The 15,963-nt window shown below is 51.8% G+C and overlaps 1 protein-coding gene across 1 annotated transcript; it reads right to left on the bottom strand.

The window, feature by feature from the left end:
- Positions 1-1,002: 1,002 nt before the first annotated feature.
- On the bottom strand, positions 1,003-14,793 carry LOC122393992 (thyrostimulin beta-5 subunit-like). The gene is made up of 2 exons (XM_043390516.1): positions 14,593-14,793; positions 1,003-1,432 (listed from the first exon to the last, which is right to left on the bottom strand). The coding sequence occupies exons 1-2, from the start codon at positions 14,788-14,790 to the stop codon at positions 1,190-1,192; spliced, it is 441 nt and encodes a 146-aa protein (XP_043246451.1). The 5' UTR covers positions 14,791-14,793; the 3' UTR covers positions 1,003-1,189.
- Between the last annotated feature and the right edge of the window lie 1,170 nt (positions 14,794-15,963).

Raw genomic sequence — 15,963 nt, 5'->3', positions numbered from 1 at the left:
CCCGCGCACCGACGGGGGTCTGCGCCAACTTAGTACCGACGGGGGGAGGGGGGGCGGATGACCGCCCCCCCTGAGATCTCGAGAACGAAGCAAGATAGCGACAAGCGGTAAACGGCATCGGATACGCACGGTCAAGATCTACAATTTTTACTGAGGTCATTTTCAGGTCAGGTCAAAGATGACGTCACAGGGGTCGAAAAAGTCAAAATGGCGGCGCTAAATATGGAGAGAGTTTTTCTCGAATAACTTTCGAATTAGTCAAGATAGGAACAAACTAAGGGCATCATCGTGATCCTCTCGTCAATCCGCATCGAATGATATATATGTTGACCTCGAAAGGTCAAGGTCAAAGGTTGACCTCAGGTCACGTGACCTCGAGGTCATCATGTATATCATTCGATGCGTCTTGACGAGCTGAACACAATGAGACCATCCACGCGTCTGTATCTTGTTCCTGTATGGAGTTATTGGCCAAAAACCTTTGGTGACCTTTGATGACGTCACATGACCTCACAGCTGCCCAACAGCAAAACAGACCTCAAGGTAGTGAAGGTTGATCGTATATGAAGTCATGTATGGTATATGGGGCCATTCCGACCCGTTTTAGTGGTAAAAACAGGGAGTTGATTTTTCCCCCATTGACTTATAATGGGGAGGTCGCGAAATTGACCTGACCTTAGGTCACCGATATCAAAATTCCGAGATATACAAATTGTAGCTACTAATGACCTAATAACATCCTGCGACTTTCAAAGGCCTCCGACATCTACTGTAGCTCTGGCACGGTGACAAAGCTGCAAAAAAGTGACTTGAGGTTGGGTCATTCAAAGTGACCTGGTGACCTGACCTTGAAAGGTAGGAGGTTCAAACTTGCACACCATGTGTAAAATTGATAAGGGAATAGTCATACCAAATTTCGCGGCGCTACGCGCTGCGGTTTTCCCGCTATTCGCGAAAAACCTCAGGGGGGGGCGGATATCCGCCCCCCCCCCCCGTCGGTGCGCGGGTTAGAGTCCGTATCGCCTAAGCCCATCCGAAACAACGTCTTTCCTGATTTCCAACACAGATCACTGATTCTCCACCGCCAACCACTGGCCTTGGAAACGCATCGGAAACGCAGCCAGCAGCCGCCGCCGGCAGAGTATCCCTCGCGGGCGCCCGCGGGCGCTCAGACGGCGCCCGGGGCGTCTCAGGGCGCCGGCTGGGGCGCCGAGCGGCGCCGGGTGCCCCGGTAGCGGACGCCCTCGCAGCTGGCGACGGCGCCGCGGCAGGGCGCACAGCCGCACGACACAGCGTCCAGGAAGGTGTGCCGGTCGGTGCCGGCGGCGGCACCCGGCTGACAGTGAGGCAGGGTGACCGTCCGCAGCTGCACTGTGCCGTGCATGCAGACTGGGTGGTAGGAGCGACGGTACGGGAACCGCCAGTCGGGTACCTGCGGGAGAGATGGGTGGGTCACATGGGTACGAAAATACCTTACGCGGGCTACGGCACTGGTCAGTGCTGGTACGGCGGCTTGGGAACCACCGCAGCTGCGGGAGGGACGGGCGGGTCACAGATGGTACGGTATGATATGTTACTGGTATGTACAGCGGTATGGTACAATAGTGGTACAGCGGGACCGGGAACCACCGGCCGGGCACCTTAAGTCACAGAGACGGGATATTCGTGGTACTGTTCTGTGGCACGGCAGGCAGGAAGAGAACCTTCAGCAGCGACTGTACAAACTTGAGGTGATGAAAAACTGCCGAAGGCAATTATAGTTACTTGCGGCCACGAATGTGACTGTTGCCGACAAATTGCACCTATGCAAGGCGGTACGGGCGAGAGACCCAGCGCTGCTGAGCCGAACCGCCGCCGCGCCGCCGAGCCGAGCGCCGTCCGCGGTCGCGGGACGCTGGCGTCCCCTCTGACCCGGCTGGCCGGCCGGCGCGGCAGGGCGGCTCCCTGTTTGCGTAGGACCGGCCCAGGTCCGGGCCATTGTGTGGGGCACGCACGTGCGCGCCCAGCGTGTGTGTCTTCCGGGTGGAGCGCTGGACGCCCGGGCCATTTTTAGCCTTTTCTGTGTGCTCTGACCGTCCTCAACGCGTCTTGTTTTCACCCCCTGTCGCTGTATATAAGCTAGTTGTAAACACCCCCGGTCCTCACTTCACCTTTCGACTTCGACGGGGACACTGCGCTGCCCCTAGCTCTCTTCCCGGTACGTTTCGCTGCCTTGTCCGCCAAATATAGTGAACTAGAAGACAAAGTGTGTGAGAAGCCCGAGTGAGAAGTGAAACAGTGCGCGGTCTACACACAGATGAGATATTCGACGGAGATGCGGCAGGCGTATCGGTTCCGGTGACCAGGTCTACTGACTATCCATTTTTCATCCTAAAACATTCCTAAAACTCTCTAAGAAGGGGGTTCCTTTGTCGTCGGTATCCGGCGCTCTCATATTTTAGGCCCTAACATACGCCCAGAGAAGGGGGTTCCTTTGTCGTCGGTATCCGGCGCTCTCTTATTTAGGCCCTAACATACGCCCTAAGAAGGGGGTTCCTTTGCCGTCGGTATCCGGCGCTCTTTTATTAGGTCCAAATATACTTCCTAAGAAGGAGGTTCCTTAGTCGTCGGCATCCGGCGCTCTATCCTGTATCCAATATTTAGTTGTATCTTAACTAGGCTAACGTGATAGGTTATAACAATTATTTTCCCAATTTTCCAATTAAACCATTTTCCTCCTGGATCTCGGTCACCAAACAACCAAATGCTGTGCGATGCGCGATTAAATACAGTCCACACCATGAAAGGAGATTCGAACGAAAGCGTCGCCAACATTTTCTGGTCCTCCGGGCCGGATGGTCCTGGCATGAAGTGAGAACTGAAGTCCGTTGTGGCTGCCCGTCGCCGACTTAGTGATTGATTGTAGGTTACAAGCTGTGCCTCGTGTGTGCCAGTCGGATCGAGAAGAAAATTCCGATGATGGAAGATTCGACTCAGGCGGAGAACACAGAGACGGCGACGGTGAGTCAGGACACTGCCGGCGAGGAAGCTGGAGACACTGCATGCGTGTTGAAGCACCTGAAACTTCAGCGCGGGCGCAAGGCCGCCGCGTTTACTCGTGCCTGTAACACGGCGGAGGCTCAGATCGCGCGCCGAGCTAGCGAGGAAGAACTTAAGAAGCGGCTCGAAACCCTGAATGCGACACTGGATGGTTTCATGGAGGCGAATGACGCCTATGTTGAGAAGGTGCAGGAGGTCTGCGAACTGGAAGAAGCGGAAGAGTACGCCACCCGACTGACGGCACGGCACGCCGAGACGGTGAAAAGAATTGAAGAGGCGACTACGCACCGACCAGTGAGCTGCTGCGCGGCGTCGCAAGCAGATGACAGACCACCACCATCAAAGTTGCATCACGGGGGGAGTAGAGTGAATGGATCCCGTGTTTCAGGAGTTTCCAGAGCGGCGTCCAGGGAAGCTGTAATAACGGCAGAGATGAAAAGCCTGGAGCTGAAGCATTTGAAAGCCAGGCAAGACAGAGAAAGGCAGCTGAGAAAACAGGAGGAAGAAAGAACAGCTCAGAGGAGAAGAGAAGAAGAAAGGATGGAAGAAGAGAAGAGGATGATGGAGGAAAAGGAGTTAGAAGAGGAGGTGGAACGAGCGCAACAGAGGGCAAGACTTCTGAGGGCTGCAGAAAATGAACTTGAATGGGAGCGGAGAAACGACTTTGATGACGAGATCCCAGTGGAGGTGGAGCCTAACCACTGTGATGTAACAAGAGGCGTCCGTCATACGTCAGGTGAGCAGCGGCCGGCACCCAATGGTGGCGAAGTTCCCCGCTGCATCTCGTCATCACCCAGAGCTGTCGGTGTTCCTCAAGGCGAGAATGGGGTGCACAAGAATGACGGATTGGCTCGTGACAGCTGGATCCCACCGCCAGCCTCACCCCGACGGAATGACCTGGCAGGACCATCAGCGTTCGTAAAGAGCATACCGCGACTGACTCTGCCAACGTTCCGTGGAAATGCACGTGAGTGGCCGCGCTGGATTGGTCTTTTCAAAGCCTTGGTGCATGATCAGCCGTCCCTGTCGGATGCTGAGCGCATGGCTCACCTTCAAAACGCGGTGGAAGGGCCCGCGGCCCAGGCCATTGACGGCATGTTATTCAACGGTGACTTGTATCACGAGGCCTTGAAAACTTTGCAAGACAGGTTCGGACGAGAGGAAGACATCATCCAGGCCCACCTGCGAAATGTGTTCATGACCTCGCCACCGTCACTAATGGACCTCCCAGCGATGGAGAAGTTTTATGCGGTCGTCCATAACACAGTCACCGTCCTGCGAAATCTCGGCTATGCGAGTGACCTGTCAAGCAGTGAAAACTTGAGAAGAGTGGTCGAAAAGCTGCCGAGCGAGCTAGCCCGAGAGTGGGGCCGTGAAGTGTTCCGGCTGCGACCGACGAGACCGACTCTGGAGACGTTCACCGAGTGGCTCCAAGTCCAAGTCAGCATCCTGAGCTTCTCTGCTGTCCAGTCCGGGACTTCAACATCGGAACGGAAACGTGCAACAGTTGCTTCAAGGGACGGCCCTGTTCGGCGAACAGCGCTGGCGACAGGAGCTAATGGTGAAACCGAACCAGAGGCCCGCTCTCTGCCGGTGTGCGTGGTGTGCAGCAGTAACCACAGGCTGAGCGACTGCTCAGAATTCAAGGCCAAGACCCCAGACGCAAGAAGCGCTGTTGCCTATGAAGAAGGTCTTTGCTTTTCATGCCTCAAGAAGGGCCACTGGAGCAGAAGCTGTAAAGTGTCTCGGCGGTGCAATGTGAAGGGATGCAAGCTCACGCACCATCCGCTTCTCCACCGAGGATCAAGTCGGTCAGGAACCGATCAGAGCAACTCGAGGAGGGATCAGTCGTCAGCAGGGACAACCACGGGAGCGCCTGAATCTTCAGCCGAAGGTAGTTCCGGGAACCAGCCGTTTGTAGCGGCCTCGGTAAAAACGGACACAGACACACTGCTACAGATTGTTGCTGTGCGTGTTCACGGGCCCCGTGGTTCGACAGACGTTCTGGCACTCCTGGATGCTGGAGCTCAGACATCACTGTGTCGTGAGGATGTTCTGGAGGAGCTGGGCGTTGCCGGGGAACGACACCCGCTCTGCATACAAAACGTGGAGACCAGTGGCACTCAGCGTTCGTCCGAGAGAGTGAAACTGAAGATCAGCCCCCTTGGCACAGGGGCAAAGAAGTGCATCAACGTTCCTGAAGTGTGGTCTGTGCCAGCGTTGAATGTGACTGCGACTTCAATGACGAAGAGTCAGCTTCAGAGGTTTGAACACCTTCGTGATCTGGAGTTCCCGCAATATAATGGCGGGCAGGTGAAGCTGTTGATCGGTGCAAACGTCCTTGAAGCAGTGCTGCAGAAGGAGGTGCGTGTCGGGCGTCCGAATCAGCCGGCCGCTGTGAAGACAGACCTAGGATGGACCCTGACGGGCTGCGTGTCTGACATCGTGCCCAGCAGCATGCGCCAGGTCATGTTTCTGAGACGCCAATCGAGTGAGAGCGAAGTGGAGCTGTGCGCTGCCGTCAACGAATGGTGGTCTACAGAAGCATTTGGAACAAAGTACAGTGAAACGACGTCACGATCGGAGGAGGATAAGAAAGCACTCCAGATGCTGGAAAGAAACACGACCAAAAGTGGAGAGCGATACGAGACCGGCCTGCTGTGGAAGGAGACAAGTCCTACATTCCCCAACAACAAGCGACAGGCTATTCAGCGACTACAGGCAACGGAGAGAAAGCTCGAGAAGCTTCCAGAGATCGCAGGGAAGTACCAGGACATCATCGACTCCTACGTCGCGGAGGGACATGCCAGAAAGCTCTCCCCGGAGGAAGCGGCGGCGCCAAACGATCGCCGATGGTTCTTGCCCCATCATGCTGTCACGAACCCCAACAAGCCAGACAAGGTTCGAGTTGTTTTTGATGCTGCAGCCGTCTACCAAGAAGCCTCCCTGAACGAAAAGCTGCTCACGGGGCCAGATTTGCTACAAAACCTACCGGGTGTCCTCCTCCGTTTCCGTGAAGGTCCCGTCGCAATCGCCGCTGACATCAAACAAATGTATCACCAGATCAAAATCGTCGAAAGGGATCAGCCTTCCATCAGCTTCCTGTGGCGAGATCTGGATAGTAACCGGCCTCCGGACGTCTACCAAATGCAGGTACTGATCTTCGGTGCACGGTCATCACCAGCCACGGCCAACTTTGTCCTCAGAAAGACGCTGCAAGATCACTGGAGAGCGCAAGCGGGAATAACAGGGAAAACATCCGAGCACATACAAAGCTGCTTCTACATGGACGATTTCCTGCTATCCGATGCAAGCGAAGACAGTGCGCGACGACTGAAGCAAGAAGCCACAAGAGCTCTCGCGGAAGGAGGTTTTCAGCTGACCAAGTGGAGGAGCAACAAGGAAGATGTTTTGAATGGAACGCCGTCCAGTGAGGCGGCTGGTCCAGACACAGGCCTCTGCCTGAGCACAGCAGCTGCGGCGGCTGAGAAGGCCCTCGGCGTCGTCTGGAATGAGAAGGAAGACACGCTTGGGTTTCGTCTCCGCGAAGCAAGCGAGCCGCTGACAAAACGTGGGGTCTTGAGCCGAGCTGCCGCAGTGTTTGACCCGCTGGGGATCGCCGCACCGTTCACTGTGCAAGCACGGATCTTGATGCAGCAATTGTGGTGCCGACAGTTATCCTGGGACGAACCACTGCCGGAACCAGAACTCACAAAGTGGCAGAATTGGCTCCGAGAGTCAGTCAGGCTTTCATCCATCAGTATCCCACGGTGTGCAGCGCCAGGACACAGCATCAAGTCGCGAGAACTGCATGTGTTCTGTGATGCTTCCGAGGTCGCGTTTGGCGCCGTGATTTACATGAGGACAACTAGTCACGACAACACTCACCAGTGCCGGTTCCTCATCGCCAAAAACCGGGTAGCCCCGCTGAAGAAGCTGTCAATCGTGCGGCTGGAGCTGCAGGCAGCGGTGCTCGGGGCACGACTCGCCGATGCAACAGTGAAAGAACTCACAGTGAAGCCAGACGTAACTGTCTACTGGACGGACAGTAACGTGGTACTGCAGTACCTGTCGAACGAGTCACGAAGGTTTCACACATTCGTGGCGAACCGAGTGGCTGAGGTCAACGAGCTGACTGCCGGCTGTGCATGGCGACACGTGCCAGGAAAACTGAACCCGGCGGACGACTGCTCAAGGGGGCTGGCCGCCTCCGAGCTCACGACTCACAGTCGCTGGTTGAGCGGCCCAGCCTTTCTTTGCGAAGACGAGAAATACTGGCCAGCAGAAAAGACGTCTCTACCGCTGACCGACGGGACAGAAGAAGTGAAGCCGACCGTACTGGCCTGCGCAGCGAGAAGTCAGCGACAACTAGAACCGGACCCGAGCAGGTTCTCCTCCTGGCTGAAGTACCGTCGTGTAGCGGCTCGGGTGAGACGCTTCGCTCACAATGCAGCAGTGCACACGCCGGGGGACCGCACCCGCCGTGTTGGGCCCTTGACGCTTCAGGAGCTGAGGGAGGCTGAAGTCGAGACCTTAAGGCAAGTGCAGGAGACAAGCTATCCGGAAGAGTCGCGCAGCCTGCGTCTGCAACAGGCCCTGCCGGCCAAAAGCGACCTGCTGCCACTGACACCGTACTGCGATGAGCTGGGCCTCCTGAGAGCAGGTGGAAGGCTGGGAAACGCGCCGGTGGCAGAAGACGCCCGTCACCCAATCATTCTACCTCGGAGTGCGGAAGTCACGCGTCTCGTGATCATGCAGGAACACGTCAGGTGCGGCCACGCCGGTGTGGAGCAGACGCTGAACGAAGTACGGCAGAAGTACTGGGTGGTGAAGGGACGAGCCGCTGTGAAGCAGCTGTTGCGCAAGTGCCCCACCTGTCGTCAGCTCCGAGCTCAGCCGAAGCCGCCACAAATGGCCAGCCTGCCCAAAGAAAGATTTGACATCTCAAGACCCTTCAACAGCACGGGGATTGACATCTTTGGGCCGCTGTATGTCAGGCGCTTCAGAAAGACTGAAAAGCGGTACGGGCTGCTAGCCACGTGCATGACGACAAGAGCTGTCCATCTGGAGGTGGTGCACAGTCTGGACACCGACAGCTGCGTCATGGCGTTGCGACGCCTCTTTGCAAGAAGAGGAAGGCCGTCCGTCATCTTCTCCGACAACGGCACTAACTTCGTTGGAAGCTGTCGGGAGATGAAGTCAGAGCTTCGAGCTATGGAGAAGGCACTCTCGGAGAAGCTCAGCACGTATGAAGTTGAGTGGCGGTTCAACCCTCCAGCTGCAAGTCACATGGGCGGCGTCTGGGAGAGAATGGTCAGATCGGTCAAGAGCTCACTCAAAGTCGTGGTCGGTCGCCAAACTCTCACAGACGAAGTGCTCGTGACAGTATTTGCTGAGGTGGAGCACATGATCAACAGCCGACCCCTCACGCACGTCAGCTCGGAGCCGGCAGACCCAGAAGCCCTGACACCAAACCACTTTCTGCTGGGCGGCGTCTCAAGGCACCTCGCCCCGGGACTAGTGGGAGAAAGGGACATGTGTAGTCGGCGGCGATGGAAGCACGTGCAGCTCATGGCCGAGCATGTCTGGAAAAGATGGACGAAGGAGTACATGCCGACCCTCATGTCCCGAAGCAAATGGCGGCAGGATCAGCGAAGCCTACAGGTCGGAGACCTGGTTCTGATGGCTGAGCCGACCCTGTCCAGAGGCTCCTGGCCACTGGCTCGTGTCAATCGAGTCTTCCCTGCAGCTGATGGAAGGGTCCGATCAGCAGAACTCCGCACCGCTAGTGGAAGACTGTACAAACGACCGGCGACGAAGATCTGCTTCCTGGAAGAGGAGTGCAAATGAACGTGGGGACGGCGCAGCAGTGAGCGGAGGAGCGGGATATGAAAGGATCCCGTATCCGCGCGCGAGTGTTAGGGGCCGCTTTATCTCGCTTTGCACCTTTCTGGTATGCTGTGCGTGTTTTGCTTGTATGGAGCTTCGAAATGATCGTTACCCGCGCCCGTTTCGGTTATCACCTTTCTTGACTGTTCGCTTGCGCTGTTCAATTTGTCGGTCAAATGTATGCGTTCGACGTTCGCAGTGAAGCCGAACACAGGGGGGAGTGATGTTGCCGACAAATTGCACCTATGCAAGGCGGTACGGGCGAGAGACCCAGCGCTGCTGAGCCGAACCGCCGCCGCGCCGCCGAGCCGAGCGCCGTCCGCGGTCGCGGGACGCTGGCGTCCCCTCTGACCCGGCTGGCCGGCCGGCGCGGCAGGGCGGCTCCCTGTTTGCGTAGGACCGGCCCAGGTCCGGGCCATTGTGTGGGGCACGCACGTGCGCGCCCAGCGTGTGTGTCTTCCGGGTGGAGCGCTGGACGCCCGGGCCATTTTTAGCCTTTTCTGTGTGCTCTGACCGTCCTCAACGCGTCTTGTTTTCACCCCCTGTCGCTGTATATAAGCTAGTTGTAAACACCCCCGGTCCTCACTTCACCTTTCGACTTCGACGGGGACACTGCGCTGCCCCTAGCTCTCTTCCCGGTACGTTTCGCTGCCTTGTCCGCCAAATATAGTGAACTAGAAGACAAAGTGTGTGAGAAGCCCGAGTGAGAAGTGAAACAGTGCGCGGTCTACACACAGATGAGATATTCGACGGAGATGCGGCAGGCGTATCGGTTCCGGTGACCAGGTCTACTGACTATCCATTTTTCATCCTAAAACATTCCTAAAACTCTCTAAGAAGGGGGTTCCTTTGTCGTCGGTATCCGGCGCTCTCATATTTTAGGCCCTAACATACGCCCAGAGAAGGGGGTTCCTTTGTCGTCGGTATCCGGCGCTCTCTTATTTAGGCCCTAACATACGCCCTAAGAAGGGGGTTCCTTTGCCGTCGGTATCCGGCGCTCTTTTATTAGGTCCAAATATACTTCCTAAGAAGGAGGTTCCTTAGTCGTCGGCATCCGGCGCTCTATCCTGTATCCAATATTTAGTTGTATCTTAACTAGGCTAACGTGATAGGTTATAACAATTATTTTCCCAATTTTCCAATTAAACCATTTTCCTCCTGGATCTCGGTCACCAAACAACCAAATGCTGTGCGATGCGCGATTAAATACAGTCCACACCATGAAAGGAGATTCGAACGAAAGCGTCGCCAACAGTGACATTGCAGATATCTGCCGTAGCGTGTAAGCTGCTGTCCATGATAACCCCGTGTCACCAGAACGGCTATTTCTTCTGGGAACACGTCTCTCCGCTGGGCGAGGTACGGGGAACAGTACAGAGATGATTGAACGAGCTATCTGCCCGGTTCACACTGAATGAAGTGGCCCTGTGACAATTGCGACAGCTAGGAAGGGTCGGCCAACTAACTGACCGCCGACGTCCCCCCGACCTCTGACCTGCTGACCGCAGCCAAGGCGGGCGGGTCAGGAAGACTTTTGGTTCGTTGTCAGGGGAACGGCATTTTGTGTTTGAGTATGTGAAGTTTAGTTTGCATTAGCTGTGGAGACTGCTACTCTCTGGTTACGCTGTTAAATGTCAGCTCGCATGCAATAGCCACTGATTGCTATGGTCACCATAGGGGAAGTTGGGGCAATGCCGGAGTTGGGGCAAAGCCGAAATTCGAGATATTTCGAAAACCGTAAGACATGGATGCCACCTGTCAGTGATGCTCTGAAGCTTAAGTGACTACAATTATCGCATGTTTGTTACGAGTCGTCATTCGGAATACTTCGGCTGTGAGGGCGCCAAGAGCGTTTTCAAGGTACGCGTTCCTTGTACTACATGCGCCTTTGAAGCTGCATTTCTTACTCATTATGATACCGTTTGTCTGGCCAATTCGGTCAAGTAATCTTCAGCATGTCTTTGCAAAGTGTGCTGCCTATTTGAAATTTATACGTTACGGCACGTTGAAAAGTTATGGGCCTGCAAATGAAAGTATGGCTGGCTGGGGTAATGCCGAAAACGTGCAATTACGCACGTTAAAGCACGCTACGTGGACTTTACTGCTGTAGAATAGCAACGCGAATTTTTAGTCACACAAATTACACTTTCAACCGACACAACGGCCTGTTACCTATAAGGAATTATTTACCTGGCATTTTCTTATTATATCACACAATTATAACTTTCAGTGTGCACCAAGCGTCCTTAAGCTCTTAAAACGCGTGTCAGCTTTGATAAATTCTGGATAAAGTTTGAGATAAAGTGGCAAAACATCAATGTCGGCATTCCCGTAGATCATTTCTCCCATTTTCGGCTTTCCCCGCAGTCCGGGGCAACGCCGAAAAAGTCACTTCTTTGATATTTTTAGTTTGTGCGCTTAACGGTATGCGAATTCATCAAATGCGCCTGGTATGTTTGAAAGGCAAAAGACTGGCCTCTCGAATGACGCCAACAAGAATAGCTTATGTTGTCTACCTTGCGTGCTACGGGCGTCAGAAAAAAAGTATTCGGCGTTCCCCCAACTTCCCCTATGTTTGAATGAAATTCAAAATATAACTGAATGAGAATTGATGCAGATGATCTGAAGTTAACTAAAGTTAACTTATGTATACGCATGGATAAACAAATGCATAACAAAAACAAATGCATAAAATCTGGTCAATGCAGGCGGAACAGTACAGCCGGATCTCCTGTGACAAACACATTCCTTCTTTCTTCGCAGCCAGTGTCCAGTTACCATTATGGCAGGCAGCCGGTGACAGTTGCCAGTGACCGCCACAGGCGCCCAGCACTGCTCGGTTCGGTTATACGGAACGGGATGCCTCGGGATATGGAACTGAACAGCTGGAACAAGGTTAGACGAGGAACTGGGAGCCGCGTCATCAGCACAAAAAGAAGCGCAATGACCTCGTCAGTCGTCACCTCACGCATCATTATTTTGTTTACGTCATTGGTCGAGCCTCGTGATGTCATTTTTTTTAGAATGATATCACTCCATTTTCTTTCGACTATGGATGGCTTAGGTATAGGTAACGATGTCATGGAAAAAACAAAGATGCCTATGGTTATTACTCAGCATGTGCGTGACATATGCTGCAAACATGAATAGAGGCATGGAAAATATCATTCATTCATTCATTCATTCATTCATTCATTCATTCATTACACTATTCATTAGTGCGTCAGTAGCCTCTAACAACGAGGAAGGTATTGTTATAACTTTGTGTATTGTTATAACTTATAACATTGTGCATTGTTATAATATTGTGCACTGTGCAGTCATCATTCCCCTGCGATCTCACGTTTTCATTTTCAATATTTTAAGCTTACGGGACACGACCCATGTTTCAGTCGATCTGGCTACCGTGGCAAGACCTTTGGAAGACCATTTTCTTCTTTGAGTATTTCATATCGTGGAAAATAGACAATGCACAGTCCGCCACGCTTCGCGTATAGCCGCTGCCTATGTGAAATAAGTCACCAGTGATCACGCGATCTTATCCTGACAGCCTACTGATATGGCCGGTTGAATCTCAATCACTACCAGGAGAGCTAGGCATGCGCGTGGCTCGGGCATGATGCGGAAGTGGCGGACAATCAAGGGAGCTCAGTGGGGATGACAGGGGATTTGATTTTATGGTTCTGACTGGATCCATCAAAGCATACGGTCTTGCATGAAGTCCGCGGAATAACGTTTATTTTGAAAGAGGAAATTCAACACAGTTATGCTTATAGTAAGAATAACAGGTAAATATAGTGGTGGTTTTGAAATATTTTATACTTGCTGTGATAATTGTAGTAGCAACATCCCCAAATGTAGAAGAAAATATAAACAAGGTCCTACTACTTGTTAGATATAATCAGAATGTCGTTTACAACTTTAATCGCCTGCACAATGACAGCTTCACAACTGGAAGGTGCAATAAATATGAGATGAAAAAGTCGGCTATTTCGTCAATATGCAAGAATTTGCGTTTATTATAGTCAGTTTTCATGGAAGTAAAATCTGCGAGAAAAACAATTCCAGAAATCAAAATGCATATTTCAGAATGTATCCAAGAATGCGAATTTGCCATTACGATGGCACTATAGTGGTGGGTGGTCTAGGAGTAAGGACTGGTATCTAGGCTGCATCAGAAGGGAAGTGTTCTGTAAATAGCCCCTATGTACGCATGTGTTAGCGAGTGGGTGCATTTGGAAGTGTTTATTCCACCATCAGAAGTGTATTGTACTAAGGTGGAAGGCGGTTATATTTGTACCGCATTTACGCCTATGACCTTAGTACATACATGATCGATTTTGCCGCAGAATCAGTCATATTTGTAGTGGCTGCGCGTGCGTAATATCACCATAAATGCGTTCTGCTAACGGTTTTACTTTCATACATGTTTCTCTATGGTGAACGTCTAATCATAGAGTATGTACGTACTTGTAGACGGACGGGACTCAGCCCACAATGTCCTGAAGGCAAGCACCGGCGTCCGGCACAAACAATCGAGAAACACTTCAATAAATGCAGGGAGGCAAAAACCTGACAGATAAGCGTTCGATTGATGCAACCACTTTCAGGCAGCTTCCAGCCTGTATGGCGACAAGGTAAATACGGCGCTCGAAACAGACAAAGCAACGAGATTATCAATGTTTCGGATTCAATCTCAAAAGTTTTGATCCATTAATATCAATAGGCTGTTATCTGTTCATAGGCTGTCATAGGCTCTCAATAGGCTACAGATATATCTGTTACACGACAAAAAAAAAACAATGCTTTTGACTTTTAAAATCTTCCATTGTTTTTCATCTAAAGAGTTGGAAACTAGCGAGGGAAACAGTTCATACACATAACACCGATGTGGCCGTAGTTACATATTCAGAACAACGATCGAAGGTAAATTGCTCTTGAAAGTTTTTAATGCACACTGCTTCGAGTTTGGTGCATTTGCCTGCGAAAACAACCCAAAAGAACTTAGTGGTTATTCAGTAGTTTGTAACCACTTCAAACATATCTCTGGTACAGTCTGAAACAATATTCCTACTCTGCATCAGACCTGCAGAAAATATCGCAAGAGACCTGTCATCGATATGAAAAATAAGAATGTGACACGAACAGAAATTAATGAAATGCAAGGAGCAGTGACAAAGTTATAACTACATACAGATGGACGTTACGTCTTTACTTTTAGGACTAGAATTTATAATATATTGGTTGCACACTGCTCGCACATGCTTAATTATATGCCATTATATCACATGCTTGCCTTGGGTCCCATAGAAGGTTTTTGAAATTGGGGCGGTTATACTGCTCATGTACGTACTTTTCGCGAATTTCAGAGCTCCATTTCTCTTATTACTTGCAACCAAAGCCCTTTGACCTTTTCCACATAGGTAACTCAACACCTACGCTGCACTGCCCTCTCCCATGGCCCACCTTTCTCACATCTCTCTCTCTCTCTCTCTCTCTCTCTCTCTCTCTCTCTCTCTCTCTCTCTCTCTCTCTCTCTCTCTCTCTCTCTCTCTCTCTCTCTCTCTCTCTCTCTCTCTCTCTCTCTCTCTCGCTCTCTCTCTCTCTCTCTCTCTCTCTCTCTCTCTCTCTCTCTCTCTCTCTCTCTCTCTCTCTCTCTCTCACCTCGTGTGACTGACAGTGCCCCCAGCAGGTGACCGCTCTCACGGTGCCCCAGCAGGCCAGACCGGCCGGGTCGCGACGCAGCACGTGCATTGGTCGGTCCAGCCGCGGCTCACAGCCGGCTGCTGGACCGACTCCAGCCGCCAGCAGGTGCAGCAGCAGCAGCGGCAGCAGCAGCTGCAGCAGACCTCCTCCAGCCATGGTGCGCGCAGGGAAGGAGAAGGTCGTACCCGACACCTCCCGGACCGTGGTTACGTCTAGCTCCCAACGGCAAGCCCCGCCCAGCGAATGGACGTCATATGCCAGCGAGCCAATCGGAGGACAGTTGGCTGCCTCCTAGGGGCTGTTGGGTTTTAGCCACCGATACATTTTGCGGAGGAGGAATAGGCCAATGAGGCAAATTTGTATGCAAGATACAGATTGCACACGATAAGTTAATTAATTTCACTGGTCGTTTTGTCAGTTAGGACAAACCATAATTATTAATATTTAACTTTTTTCTTCAATTTTTAATATAATACCTGAATTACCTTTCACTTGCATGAAAATGTCTTTTATAGATCAGTCGGGTCGAATTAAAGGGAAAAACTCAATTTTATTGGAGAGATGATTTTAGCCGGTTTAGGTCGGTTCAATTGAGCTTTGATACAAACCATATCTTGTAACACTAACCGATTTTTCAAGTGAGGTCAGGCCATTGACACATGAGGTCATAATGGAACATTTGCAGGGCCATAAAACGTCCTAGCCCTCGCCCTGGCAGGGCATTTTTCATAACACGGCCTGGCAGGGGGGGGGGGTCGATGCGACCCCCCCCCCCTCGCGATTGGCTCCTATGGCACCTAGAAACACCAAATTTGGTAGGTAGGTGGGCCCTCTGGAGTTCTCGCCCCTGTGCAAATTTGGTTGCTCTAGGTCAATATTTAGGGGGATTTTGGGGGGTATAAATGTAAAAATTTCGCTAAAAGCATGTCAAAAGTTTTTCGCTTATAACTTTTGATCTAATTAAGATAGAGCAAAAAGAAAAGCACCAGTGAACTCAGCACGTCAAGGCGCGTCGAATGATATACTTTTTAGCTTGCTTAAGTGTACTTAAAGTTTTTCTTAAATTTTAAGTAAACTTAAATTAATAAATTAAGTTCAAGTTAACCAAATTGCATCATATCGCATATCATTCAATTCGGCTGATCACCAGAAACACAATGATACCACTTTTTAAGCTCTAGTGTCATTATGTGCCAAGTTATTGGCAAAAACGTCATTTGACCTCAGTTGACCTCATTTGACCTGACCCATGGATAAGTACACCAAACAAAGAAGCACCAAGTGACCTGCTGTTAAGTACCGTGGTTTCAAAGCACAAAAGTGATAGAA

The sequence above is a fragment of the Amphibalanus amphitrite genome, unplaced genomic scaffold (genome assembly GCF_019059575.1).
Source record: "Amphibalanus amphitrite isolate SeventyFive unplaced genomic scaffold, NRLGWU_Aamphi_draft 000567F_arrow, whole genome shotgun sequence".
Taxonomy (NCBI): domain Eukaryota; kingdom Metazoa; phylum Arthropoda; class Thecostraca; order Balanomorpha; family Balanidae; genus Amphibalanus; species Amphibalanus amphitrite.
Note: the sequence above shows the minus strand (reverse complement) of the source record. Positions and strands in the feature narration are given on the sequence as shown.